This window comes from Somniosus microcephalus, chromosome 5 (genome assembly GCF_052327205.1).
Source record: "Somniosus microcephalus isolate GS21.2 chromosome 5, FLI_Smic_1.0, whole genome shotgun sequence".
Classification (NCBI taxonomy): Eukaryota; Metazoa; Chordata; class Chondrichthyes; order Squaliformes; family Somniosidae; genus Somniosus; species Somniosus microcephalus.
This window is the reverse complement of record NC_140991.1, coordinates 64,251,716-64,265,215: the sequence shown is the minus strand read 5'-3', so window position 1 is coordinate 64,265,215 and position 13,500 is coordinate 64,251,716. Positions and strand designations below refer to the sequence as shown.

At 42.4% G+C, this 13,500-nt stretch overlaps 1 protein-coding gene across 1 annotated transcript in view; it reads right to left on the bottom strand.

The window, feature by feature from the left end:
* Positions 1 to 13,500, bottom strand: part of mkxa (mohawk homeobox a) — a 56,691-nt gene that overhangs the window by 31,664 nt on the left and 11,527 nt on the right. Inside the window, exons 4-5 of the mRNA XM_085987692.1 lie at positions 12,863 to 13,016; positions 2,486 to 2,815 (exon numbers count right to left, since the gene is read on the bottom strand). Coding sequence (XP_085843818.1) covers positions 2,486 to 2,815; positions 12,863 to 13,016 — 484 coding nt within the window. The remainder of the gene's footprint in view (positions 1 to 2,485; positions 2,816 to 12,862; positions 13,017 to 13,500) is intronic.

Below are 13,500 nucleotides of genomic sequence, written 5' to 3'. Positions count from 1 at the left end.
CATGAAGATTGGTCATTTAGGCGAGAGACCAGAGGACAGCCTGGAACCACAATTCAGCAGGATTCAAAACCGGAAAATATAAAGGGGGTAAATTCCACACTCCCAGTGAGGATAGTGTTGTAGCCCTATCTCCAACTCCCATTCCCTTAAAGTACTCCTCCCCACTGGGAGCAAGGGATCAGTGAATTTATACCTATATCATTATGCTAAATTTTAAAACAGCTCAAATTTAATTCGATGAATTATTCGGTAAATTATAGAATACTCAGTAAAATTATAAATTTTGCAATAAATAATATAATATGCAATGTTGCAAGGATAAATCAGTCACAACTACCCAATGGGTGATTATCAGCTCAATATCTGTCCACTGTATTCTGCAGTCATAGTTCATTTAGGAAATGTTATTTCATTCATCATTAAATTGGGCAAAAACTGGAAACCAGTGTTGTCTGCTTTTTTGGATACTGTGTTCATAGTATAAATTGTGCATGTCATGGCAGAAGTTCAAATATTTGCTTCTGTCAAAATTATGCATCAGTTAAATATAATTTATTATAGTTTGCTGTGTTTGAAAAAAGCCTTGCATTGAGTATTTAATTGCTTAAATGTACAATGTGGGCTTCTTGTATAGAGGTTTGATGAAGGTTAATTAAAAAAAATGTATTTACAACCCTATTTAAGGGCGTCCATTACACCCAGTCTTATAAATCAAGCCTGCTCACAGTCAACAGAAACAGCAATACTGTGCCGAGTTTTTATGGAGGCTTCAACCACTCACATATTTCAACTAGAAATAAATAATTTTTCAGCTACTGTATTAATTTAACTATAAACAGATTTTGGTGTTATTTTAAGGAAATGTTAAGCTGTAATTTGCCTTAATATTCTACAGCTATGATGAATGCAAGTATTCGAAAAAATAGCATAAGTACCCTGGAAACATAAATAATGTCTGGCTGGGTTCATGAATTAAAACATTTATTTGCCCAATACTCCTGTTCTGTTTAAAGGGAGCTCATACATTTCCTGTGGGCAGGAACTTTCTGCTTCAAGTGCTTCCTCCATAGTTTTCTAGGCTATCATTCTTGACTATTTGAATACATTTTTACTCCAGACTAATTAAACATTGACCAGAAAACTCACCAAAAAATGTCAGCTTTTACCTTTGGCTCATTTCTAAGAATGTCTACAATATTCTTATTTTCAAAACAAATACTGCAGAAGACTGTCTGGAGCAACATTAATAAAATGTCTAAAATCCTGCAGAAAAACTGTTTTTTCATGGCTGTGTCCCCAGCTAAGAAAGTGCCTTCAACAGGAAAGTTCTGTGCACTATTATATCACCAGAACTGACAAGGTAGCCAATATGGTCTATTCTTCAAAAGAAAAAGATCTGTGTCAAATTCGTGGGTCTGTGACAGCACTGCAGAAGCACATACAAACAAAACTTGACTGTGGGGTCGCATTGGCTCTCAGTTAGCCTATGATGCAGTCATCCTTGTGTTTCCATTTAACACTTTTCAGTACACTTTTTTCATGTAAAAATATATTTTATAATAGTAACTAGAGACTGAACACACAAAAAAACAGAATATTCCATCCCCCCCTCCCCTCATAATTTTCTCCCTTGATCTCCCTTCATCCTCCTCCAGAGGTCCCGACTCTTGCTGGGGTACATTTCCATGGGTGTGAGTAGTACCTCATCTATGTGGCCATTGTCCATGTGTGAACCTGGATACAAAGCCTGTGCTCACCTGAGATTCATACATGCCCACTTTCCAGCAGTGGTCAGCTGGAACACTGGCTGATTTTCTTCCTCTCTTTATCTTTTTTTAACATTAAATAAAGAATAGAAGGAAAGCATATGGAGCACTTAATTTGCTTTATTTATGAAGATTCTGAACCAGATTCCCTTTGCTTCAAAGCTGCAATTCAGACTATTAGTAGGCTGAATCTGGATGAGAAGTTTCATTGGAGAGGTATCTATATGCTAATGCTTTAATATTCAACAGTTAAAAATAAATTCTAAATGATTAGATTGGAAACATTACACAAAGTTATCAAGGATTATCAGAGATCCAGTGAAATCCTGTGCATGTGATAATTTGAATTCAGCTTAAAAAATCTGGAGGTAACAAAAATTGGTAACAATAAAAGTGACCATGAAGCTGTCGAATTGTTGTAAAACCCCAACTGGTGCACTAATGTCCTTTAGGGAAGGAAACCTGCCATCTTTAGCCAGTCTGGCCTATATGTGACTCCAGTCCCACACTCTCACAGTTGATTGTTAACTGCCCTCTGCAGAGGTCCAGTAAGTCACTGATTTTTATCAAACAGCAAGAAAAGAAAAACAGAGTGCTCAGTTCAAGAAGGTCTACCCCCACCTTTTCATGACAACTAGGGATGGGTAATAAATGATGCCACATCCCAAAAATGAATAATATTAGAAAAATAATCAACATTTGTAGTACAGAACCCTTACCAGTACGATACACAAAGGTCCCATCTGTTTCAGATGATGATGGTGATGCTAATTCTTCTTCATATTCATTGGAGCTGAAGGATCCAGAATGGTTTCTTTTCCTGTCAGTAGCTTTCATAGCTGCATTCGATGCCATGACATGCCTCAAGGAGTCATTCAGATAGCGATGTAACAAGCTACTCTTGTATTTTGGCGGTGACACATAATCCTCATTGATTATGGTGCCTGCCCTGCCCACTGCCTTCAGAATGGGACTTTCCTTTTTAATAACAGCCTGAACTGGTTTGTTGAATTCTCCATCTGCAGGATTCCTTGGTGGATGTTCAGCATCTAAGATTTATGGGATAAAATGTAAAAAAAACAATTTTAAAGATCCTGTTGTTGGGTATATGAGAGAAATAAAATGCATTTCCCATACTGGATCCTTGGCTTTATAAATAGAGGCATAGAGTACAAAAGCAAGAACGTTATGCTAAATCTTTATAAATCACTGATGGAGTATTGTGTCCAATTCTGGGCACCACACTTTAGGAAGATGTCAAGGCCTTGGAGAGGGTGCAGAAGAGATTTACTGGAATGGGTCAAGGAATGTGGGGCTTCAGTTATGTGGAGAGATTCGAGAAGCTGGGGTTGTTCTCCTTTGAGCAGAGAAGGTTAAGAGGAGATTTAATAGAGGTGTTCAAAATCATGAATGGTTTTGATAGAGTAAATAAGGAGAAACTGTTTCCAGTGGCAGAAGGGTCAGTAACCAGAGGACACAGATTTAAGGTAATTGACAAAAGAACCAGAGGCGAGATGAGGAGAAACTTTTTTACACAGCGAGTTGTTATGATCTGGAATGCACTGCCTGAAAGGGTGGTGAGAACAGATTTAATAATAACTTTCAAAAGTTATAAATGCTTGAAGGGGAAAAATTTGCATGGCTATGGGGAAAAGGCACGGGAGTGGGACTAATTGGGTAGCTCTTTCAAAGAGCCGTCACAGGCACGATGGGCCGAATGGCATCCATCTGTGCTGCATTATTCTATGATTCTATGATTCATTGGAACAGGTGGTTCAATCTTAATGTGCATACATGTGATTGACATGATGAAATGGAGTTCCACAACAATGTACACCCTGAAGGGGTGGTGTTACTCAAGAGTCACATCAATCACCTGACTCCCACCCACGTTAAAACCAAGAGACATGAAACCATCTCAAGGAGGTAGTCTTACACTTATTGGCGTTCTTATTTGTGCATTATAACTGCAGTCCGCGGTGAAGTCAAGTTAGTTGTTTATCATGTTAGGAGAGTGCTCGCACTGCCCTGGCTCTTTCCTAACAGTTAAATCTTATAAAGAGCTCCGCTGCTGCTGAGCAAAGTACAATGAATATTGACACCCAGGCTGGGAACGGCAGCATAGTAGTTATGTTACTGGGCTAGTAATCCAGAGGCCTGGACTAATGATCAAGAGACATGAGTTCAAATCATGGCAGCTAGGGAATTTAATTCAGTGAATTAAATAAATCTGGAATAAAAAGCTAGTATCAGTAATGGTGACCATGAAACTATTGGATTGTCGTAAAAACCCATCTGGTCCACTAATGTCCTTTAGAGAAGGAAATCTACCATCCCTACCTGGTCTGGCCTATATGTGACTCCAGACCCACCTTTAACTGTGACTCTTAACTGCCATCTGAAATGGCCTAGCAAGCCACTCAATTGCACACAACTGCTACTAAAAACTGTAATAAGAATAAAACCGGACAGACCACCCGGCATTGACCTTGGCACCAGCTATGGACATAACAACAGCAGTCGACCCTGCAAAGTCTTCCTCACCAACTTCTGGGGACTTGTACCAAAATTGGGAGAGCTATCCCACAGGCTAGTCATACTCACAGCCAATGTCCCAAAAACTCCTCCATCACCATCCTGGGTATGTCCTGTCCCACCAGCAGGACAGACCCACCAGGGGTGGTGACACAGTGGTATACAGTCGGGAAGGAATGGCCCTGGGGGTCCTCAACATTGACTCGGGTCCCCATGGAAGTCTCATGGCTTCAGGTCACGCAGGGGCAAGGAAACCTCTTGCTGATTACCACCTATCACCCTCCCTCAGCTGATGAATCTGTACTCCTCCATGTTAAACACCACTTGGAAGAAGCACTGAGAGTAGCAAGGGCACAGAATGTACTCTGGGTGGGTGACTTCAATGTCCAGCACCAAGAGTGGCTCAGTAGCACCACTACTGACTGAGCTGGCCAAATCCTGAAGGACATAGCTTCCAGTCTGGGCCTGCGACAGGTGGTGAGAGAACCAACACAAGGGAAAAACCTACTTGACCTCATCCTCACCAATCTACCTGTTGTAGATGCATCTGTCCATGACAGTATTGGTAGCAGTAACCACTACACAGTCATTGTAGAGACTAAGTCCCATCTTCACACTGAGGACGCCCTCCATCGTGTTGTGTGACACTACCACCGTGCTAAATGGGATAGATTCAGAACAGACCTTGCAGCTCAAAACTGGGCATCCATGAGGCACTGTGGGCTATCAGCAGCAGCAGAACTGTATTCCACCACAATCTGTAACCTCAAGGCCCGGCATATCCCTCACTCTACCATTACCATCAAGTCAGGGGACCAGCCCTGGTTCAATAAGGAGTGTACAAGAGCATGCCAGGAGCAATACCAGGCGTACCTGGGGAAGCTGCAACACAGGACTACATGCATGTTAAAAAGCGGAAGCAGCATGCTATAGACAGGGCTAAGCGATCCCACAATCAACGGATCAGATAAAAGCTCTGCAGTCCTGCCACATTCAGTCGTGAATGGTGGTGGACCATCAAACAACTAGCGGGAGGAGGGGGCTCCATGAATATCCCCATCCTTAATGATGGTGAAGCTCAGCACGTGTGTGCAAAAGACAAGGCTGAAGCATTTGCAACCATCTTCAGCCAAAAGTGCTGAGTGAATGATCCATATCAGCCTCCTCCTGAGGTCCCCACCATCACAGATGCCAGTCTTCAGTCATTTCGATTCGCTCCACATGATATCAAGAAATGGCTAAGCGCACTGGATACAGCAAAGGCTATGGACCCTGACAACATCCCGGCTATCGTGCTGAAGACTTGTGCTCCAGAACTAGCCATGCCTCTAGCCAAGCTGTTCAAGTACAGCTACAACACTGGCATCTATCCAACAATGTAGTAAACAGCCCAGGTATGTCCTGTCCACAAAAAGCAGGACAAATCCAATCCAACCAATTATCACCCCATCAGTCAACTCTCAATCATCAGCAAAATGATGGAAGGTGTTGTCGACAGTGCTACCAAGAGGCACTTACTCACCAATAACTTGCTCAATAATGCCCAGTTTGGGTTCTGCCAGGACCACTTGGCTCCAGACCTTATTATAGCCTTGGTCCAAATATGGACAAAGGAGCTGAATTCCAGAGGTGAGATGAGAGTGACTGCCCTTGACATCAAGGCAGCATTTGACTGAGTGTGGCATCAAGAAGCCCTAGTAAAACTGAAGTCACTGGGGATCAGGGGATAAACTCTCCACTGGCTGGTGTCATACCTAGCACAAAGGAAGATGGTTGTGGTGGTTGGAGGTCAATCATCACACCCCAGGACATCACTGTAGGAGTTCCTCAGGGCAGTGTCCTCGGCCCAACCATCTTCAGCTGCTTCATCAGCGACCTTCCCTCCAACATAAGGTCAGAAATGGGGATGTTTGCTGATGACTGCACAGTGTTCAGTGCCATTCACAGCTCCTCAGATAATGAAGCAGTCCATGCCCACATACAACAACACCTGGATGACGTTCAGGCTTGGACTGATAAGTGGCAGGTAACCTTCACTCCACACAAGTGCCAGGCAATGACTATCTCCAACAAGCGAGAGTCTAACCACCATCCCTTGACATTCAATGGCATTCCCCACCATCAACATCCTGGGGGGTCACCATTGACCAGAAACTTAACTGGACCAGCCACATAAATATTGTGGCAACAAGAGCAGGTCAGAGGCTGGGTATTCTGCGGCGAGTGTCTCACCTCCTGACTCCCCAAAGCCTTTCCACCATCTACAAGGCACAAGTAAGGAGTATGATGGAATACTCTCCACTTGCCTGGATGAGTGCAGCTCCAACAACACTCAAGAAGCTCAACACCATCCAGGAAAAAGCAGCCCACTTGATTGGCACCTCATCCGCCACCTTAAACATTCACTCCCTCCACCACCAGCGTACCATGGCTGCAGTGTGTACCATCTACAAGATGCACTGCAGCAACTCACCAAAGCTTCTTCGGCAGCACCTCCCAAACCTGTGACCTCTTCCACCTAGAAGGACAAGGGCAGCAGGCGCAGGGAACACCACCACCTCCAAGTTCCCCTCCAAGTCACACACCGTCCTGACTTAGAAGTATATCGCCGATCCTTCATCGTCGCTGGGTCAAAATCCTGGAACTCCCTCCCTAACAGCACTGTGGGAGCACCTTCACCACAAGGACCGCAACGGTTCAAGAAGGCGGCTCACCACCACCTTCTCTAGGGCTATTAGGGTCGGGCAATAAATGTTGGCCTTGCCAGCAACACCCAGATCCTTTGAATTTATTTTTTTTAAATGACACACTTGTTTCATTCAGGTGTAGTGGGTAATTATGTGCATAGGCCAATTGATGTGTGCAGAACTGTTCAAGTTCACGGCACAATGACTTAAGTATTTTTAAATCAAAACGTTTTATCTAAGCTTTATGAATACAGTAGCAGACTGACATCATTCAAAAAGCAGATGTCTAGTAATTTAGAGAGGTTTATGTATATTCCACATGACAACACTTTTATTGCACAGTCTTCCTCTATCTATTATGCTTTTGAAGGGCATTAAAAGTTAGGAGGCTCCATTCTAACAGATCCCATTAATCCTTACAGGAGTCTATCCCAATAAATTTCATATTTAATCTCTCAGCAGCTCTATCCTTGGACACTTAGATATAATCCTTATTGGAATCTGCCATATTGTTTCGTTTCTAAAGTAAAACATTTCTTATGGAAAATGTCACTTTCTAAAACTTCAGATTTATAATTTGATCCTTGGGTACAATTCTGATACAGATATTCTCTAGATTTCAGGAATAACATTCCTGGCAGAACTTTTTGATCCCGAAATTTGATAGGTCATTCTCATCAATTTGTATTATGTACAAATAATATTGTCCCGGATATTCCTACGGGTGGGTACACAGCCCGTACACACCCGTAGGGACATCGGAAATGCCGGTTTCAGGCATGCACAGTGCATGCGCTGAAAACTGGCATTTCCGATCTGTCAAGAATGCTCTTGGCAGATCGGACGCCTGCCCTGGAGAAGGGCCTCTGCGGGCGGATAGTTCCGCTTTCTGGAGAACCTCCGCCTACAGAAAACCCTTAGAAATCTTACGCCTGGTAAAAGCAGGCGCAAGAGTTGAAAAAATTATAAAAATGAAATTTCAGTCATTTATCATTTGAAAATACTTTTAAAAAAGCTACGTTTATTCTTAGCCCTGTAAAAAACTATAATTCTTTTTCAAAAAATTTTTTTTTTTTTAAGTATTTAATTTATTGTAATTTGAACTAATTTAAAAATGTGATTTAAAAAAATGTATTTAGCAGGTCTATCTGTCAAGTGTATGAAGGGAGATTCCCTTCTTTGATTGGCTCCCCATGGCCCACGTGATCCCAGGGACGCTTGCGAACCGCATGTGCCCCGGGATACGTGGGTCCTGCTCACTTGGAGTTGGAGAGGCCCAGGATCGGAACTATATGCACCTCGGGAGCCCTCGGGTAAGTGCGTAGATTTTTTCCAGATCGGAGGCTTCCGCATGCAGGAGGCCTCCGATCGGAAAATACGGCCCATTATCAAGCAATCTCCAGCCAAGATAAATACAATAGGAACAGGTGAAGTTGAAAAACACATTTAAAGATTTTTTGCTAGCACAATGCAATAACTTTATCGACAGAAATTAAATATTACATTTTCCAGTCATGGAAAATTTATATTTACCTTAATTTTATTTTGAAAGTGTGTGAGTTAAAAAGTGCGCAGTTCAAAACTGAAGCTAAATTCAAGCTTTCAGGCAGGTATGTTTTCCATTACTCCTACCATGGTAAATAAATCTTGCAGGAAAAGAGTTGGGTACAACACATTTTATTGTTACCCTTAACTTAAGTCTTAATTTGTTGAAAAGCTTAACTGACCAATGCTGTATTAAAATCATCAGACCTATTCCATGTTTCAATTTATTTTCTATAAGATTTGTGGTTATAGCCTGGCTGGAAGAATACAATAAGAGTTGGAAAGAACACAAGAATAGCCGTAGCTACATTTCAACATCTGCATCAATACGTCAGTATAGAAGACCGATGGAAAGCTCTACAAACCACTTCAGATCTTTAGTCTTGCCAGTGGTTTTTAGTTGATGTTTATTTTCATACTTTGGCCTAGAAATTCAGTAAGGCCCCGCCAGGTCTTTAGTGCCCGAAATTTAGCGCTCGCCCGGGTTCCCGTAGCGCCCGCCTGAAATTCAGTTGCGGCGCCCCAAGACAGAGGCGGGCGCTATTGCAGGGTTTGGCCGCCTCGCTTGGGGCGATGAAAGTCAATTGCAGGCGTCCAGCTGCCGCTGCGGCACCCGATGCGGTGGGGCAGGCTGGGGTACTGCAGGCCTCCTCCTTCTCTTAAGGAGGAGCTGCCTGCAGCCGTGAGATCGCCGCTGGATTCCCCCGGCAAATGAGCCCGGCACCACGGAGAAGTGCCGGGCTCGCGGGAGTCAGACACCAATGCCGCGGGGGGGTGGTGCAGGAGTCCGGGGAGGGAGGTGCGGCCAGGCGGCCGCCGGGAAAGCGGCCGACCGCCCGTCCACCTTTATGCGCCGGCCTCTCGGAGCTGCAAGGCACCGTTTTTCAAACGCTGTTTGCGGCCGCCACGGGCGAGGCGGCCGCAACTGAATTTGGCGGTCGGCACGGAATCGCATTGGAGCCAGGGCGCTGCGCACACCGATGACGTCATCGGTGCCGGCGCAGCGCTACTGGCTAACGCCGATGTTAGGGACCAACTGAATTTCGGGCGCTACAAAACTTCCGGCGCAAACCACTCTTTAGCCAATAAGTGGGCGCAAACGCGACTGAATTTCTAGGCCTTTATCCCTTAAAATTATTTTTTGTATATTTGTTAGCATAACAATAAGGTGCAGCTGGAAGTGACTGTAATTAAGGCAAGTATTTTATAAAGGTGACTTGGTGATCGCTGAAGAATGAAAAGACTCAGATAATTTATGACACTGTAAATAGGAAACAATCAACGATTCTGTGCATAACAAGATCGCCACCAACCCTTGTTTGAGCAGACAGACCTGCCTATGAACTTCTCTATGCCAGGAGAGTTGTGAGTAACAATACTGTCTAGAAGAGAGCTCTATCGTGGAGAGTTAAGCTTCACTGCTGCTATTCTGCACAGGCTTATTGGGTTTATACAGAATGTTGAAGTGCTGCTGCCTCAGCTCTGTGCTTCTGCCAACTCTTGTTCTGCTGTTCCAATCAATGAGAACTGACTAATGGCCTGGCCACACCTCAATGCTATTGGAGAGCATGGTCTCTGGCATAGAACAGGCCACCTCATCCAGTCTATTGGTTTCAAGGGTACATAGCACAGCAACAAGATTTTTTTATTTGGAGAGGGAGGTGATCAACCCTTCCCAATGGAATTATTAAGTTTCACTGAAGGGTTGAAAGCAGCACACCATTTATGAAGCAACAGTCCAGTTTTGATTTGCCTGTCATGATTCTACGGCTGGTTTTCCATCAGATGGTCAATTAACCACTCTACAAAAGGTAGAATCACCAGCAGAAAGTGAACAGCATCACGTTTGATGGCAACCAACTAGTTAGAGAGAGCCTCGGAAGATACATTTTGGTTTGCGTTTGTCCTGCTATGACATTTTTAATTTGCACTCTGTTAAAATCATGAATGGGAACAGTAGGATGATGGAAACAATCACCATCCATGATGCCACAGGAGTGGAACTCTATGATGTCATAAGGGAAGAAGTAAACAAAATATCCCTGCCTAAACTGACTTTAGCTGCTATTGGTTTTACAGCATATAATACAATAACAAGGCAAGACTGGTAAAAAATATAGGCAGGCAATAGGTACTGTAATTCCTATTATGATGTTTGGGAAGCTGTGAGGGTTCAATGCAATTGTTAACCCTTTACATCCTGTAGAAAGAAATTATGGATGTAATATTCTACAATAAGTATTGAGTGTTATTTCTGATTATCAATTGCAAATTATCTTTCAATACACTTGCAGCAATTACGTTACAATCATCAATCCTTCAAGGTGGATATCATCATGCATCAGTTTCAGGGGCTGCCCTGGTTCTCCATATCTGCGATGATATGGTACTAAGTTATACAGAACAGGGAGGCCTCAAATACAATCCTTAGCCTGTATTGAGTCAGCTGATGTCAACTAGTGTGTGGTAAGTGTGCTATGATTGACCTCAATGCCTCTAGCCTAAGTGGTGGAAAATTCAGGGCCCTCACTCCAAGTGCACTTGTAGGGAGATCAGTGAGGAGGGATCAGACTCAGCTACGATGCTCTGCACAGTTAAATAGTGTACCAACTTTTACTGTCTGTGTTTACACATGAAGAACAGCTACTTAGGTGGAACATCAGAGGATGGTTGGGCTCGGTGAATTCCATCTATGGCCAATAAGGCTGCCATTAACATTATGAAATACAGGCTAAAGCCTGCTAACAATGAGTGAAAGCATTTCCTGTTGTTCAGGGGAAATAATAAACTAAAAATTGACTGCAATTAAGATTCTAAAGTCAATAAACTCCTGTTAGCAGTCCCTCCTGAACTTCTTGCTAACAGTCATGGTTTAACTTCTGATGGCAGCCCAATCTAACCTGACCCGACTCCTGCTGGCTGTCCAACCTGAGCCTTTCTGGCCCAACTCCTGGTAAATCCAAAGTGCATCAGGTACAGAACTAGCTGTCAATTTCACATGGCAACCTCCCTTTTGAGTGCAAAGTTATTTTATCCATTTCACTCATTTGCCTCTGAAAAAGCTCCTGCTTATAACTTCATCTGCCACATACATTTCAACAGGGCCTAAAAAGCATTGCAGCAAATCACTGCTTGGGCTCAGTCTCCATGACTGTAGCTCGGTAGGAGGTAATCGAAATATTCCATGACTTGGAAAAGATGGCCAAGGTAAAGGAAGAAAATCAGCCTTACTTATTAGGAAGAGGAAGAACATATATTGTCAATTTTTTTAAGATAGTGGAAATTTTATGCTGTAACGTACAGAAAATAGCCTTACGTGTTCAACCAATGAACACAAAAATAAGAGTTGTGCATGTGGGAGTAAACAAATAATTACATACCTGATGCAATGTAGTGATAGTTGAGTCAGGTTGGGGTGGGTCTAGTCATGGTTGCCAGTAGAAGTTGGGACAAGGCTGCTAGCAGGTGTTCAATTGAGTCTCCAAAAAGAATTGGGGCTCCCAAAGGGAATCATTAGATTAATAACATAAATGGGGCCACAAATCATGCAAATCTGTCACTCACTATTTCCATCGGTGCTCCATTGAGACTTTGAAATCTTGTCCTTCCTTTAAACAACTAATTCACAGGTCCGACTGTACAAATAAACTCAATCTTCATATTACTTTCCACTCCCATGCAAAACTTCACCATTTTCTTTTGATTGCCCTTAAGAAACATTTGTTTTTGCTTTGGCTTAGGACCAAGACTCTGAGCGGTGGCAAAACCTGAGGAAAGGTATGTTAACACTTTTCACCAGTCTTGCTCACCAGCTTACTCTCATCTACTTTTTCATTAAGTTTAATGGAAAGAAAATATGAAACTTAGGGTTTGTTTGATTTGATGTCTTATAATTTGTTTTGTTTAGTGATTGCCCCACCAGATGTTTTTCTTTTAAACTTTTAATAACTTAGGTACATGATAATATGCAGAAATATCTACATTTGGGGTTTGTACCAGATTGAACACACTTGCTTAAAAATAAAATGCATTAAAAAAATTATTTTTAATTAGATCCTTCAGACACAAAGGGACCTACAAACCAGCAGCCAAAATTGTCCTCGGCTCCCGTGCTTCATTGAACATTAAATTATGTTGGAGATGTAGCGCTTTTGCCTAACATTACACTTTAGTTTCTCTTCAGAGAACACAACCTTTGTTGGACTGAAGGTTGACTCCAATATCCATAAACAACAGAACATTCTGTAATAAGGCAGTGCCAGTTAACAATAAAACATGTTCTGTAATAAGAATATGGAGCTCGAAGGTCTTTTTCTTCACTTGCCATACCTTCCGAACATGTGTCATCACTGCTAATGCTGAGTCGTTCTGCGTTGCCCTGGACGTACTTGTTGTATAACTTTATTCGCAATGCCCAGCTCAAATCTGGCTGTCTAACGGTATTCTTCAGGCGGCGCCTAGCATTTGCAAACCAGTTGGAAACCTATTAGAAAAACATGAGATTTTTTTTAACAAATGCTTGTTTGATAACAAGACATGTCTTCTAAAAATCTCAGTTAAAAAAATTGTCATCCAGAAACACTGACTGACTTGAAAGTTGGTAATTATAAATTTAAATACACATCATTAGCATTTATTTGAACATCGCATGCCAAATCATAAACATAAACCATTTCCCTATTGTAAACTTTTTTGCAACATATGTTAGACAAAAACAACTCCTCACCAGCTCATGAAGTTTCTACACATGCTTTTATCATGGCACCAAGCTCGAATTGCTGTAACATTTTGTTTGGATTTCTGGGTGAGATTCTAAAATTCGACTGATTTTGAAGATAGTTAAAACAATCGTTTTAACTGAAACTATTGCTTTCCTAAAACACATGCTTTTCCATTTATATTTCAGGAGTTGTTCATGACGAGCAAGACAATTCATTAGCAACTGTGGTGAAGCTTTTGGGTGTCCA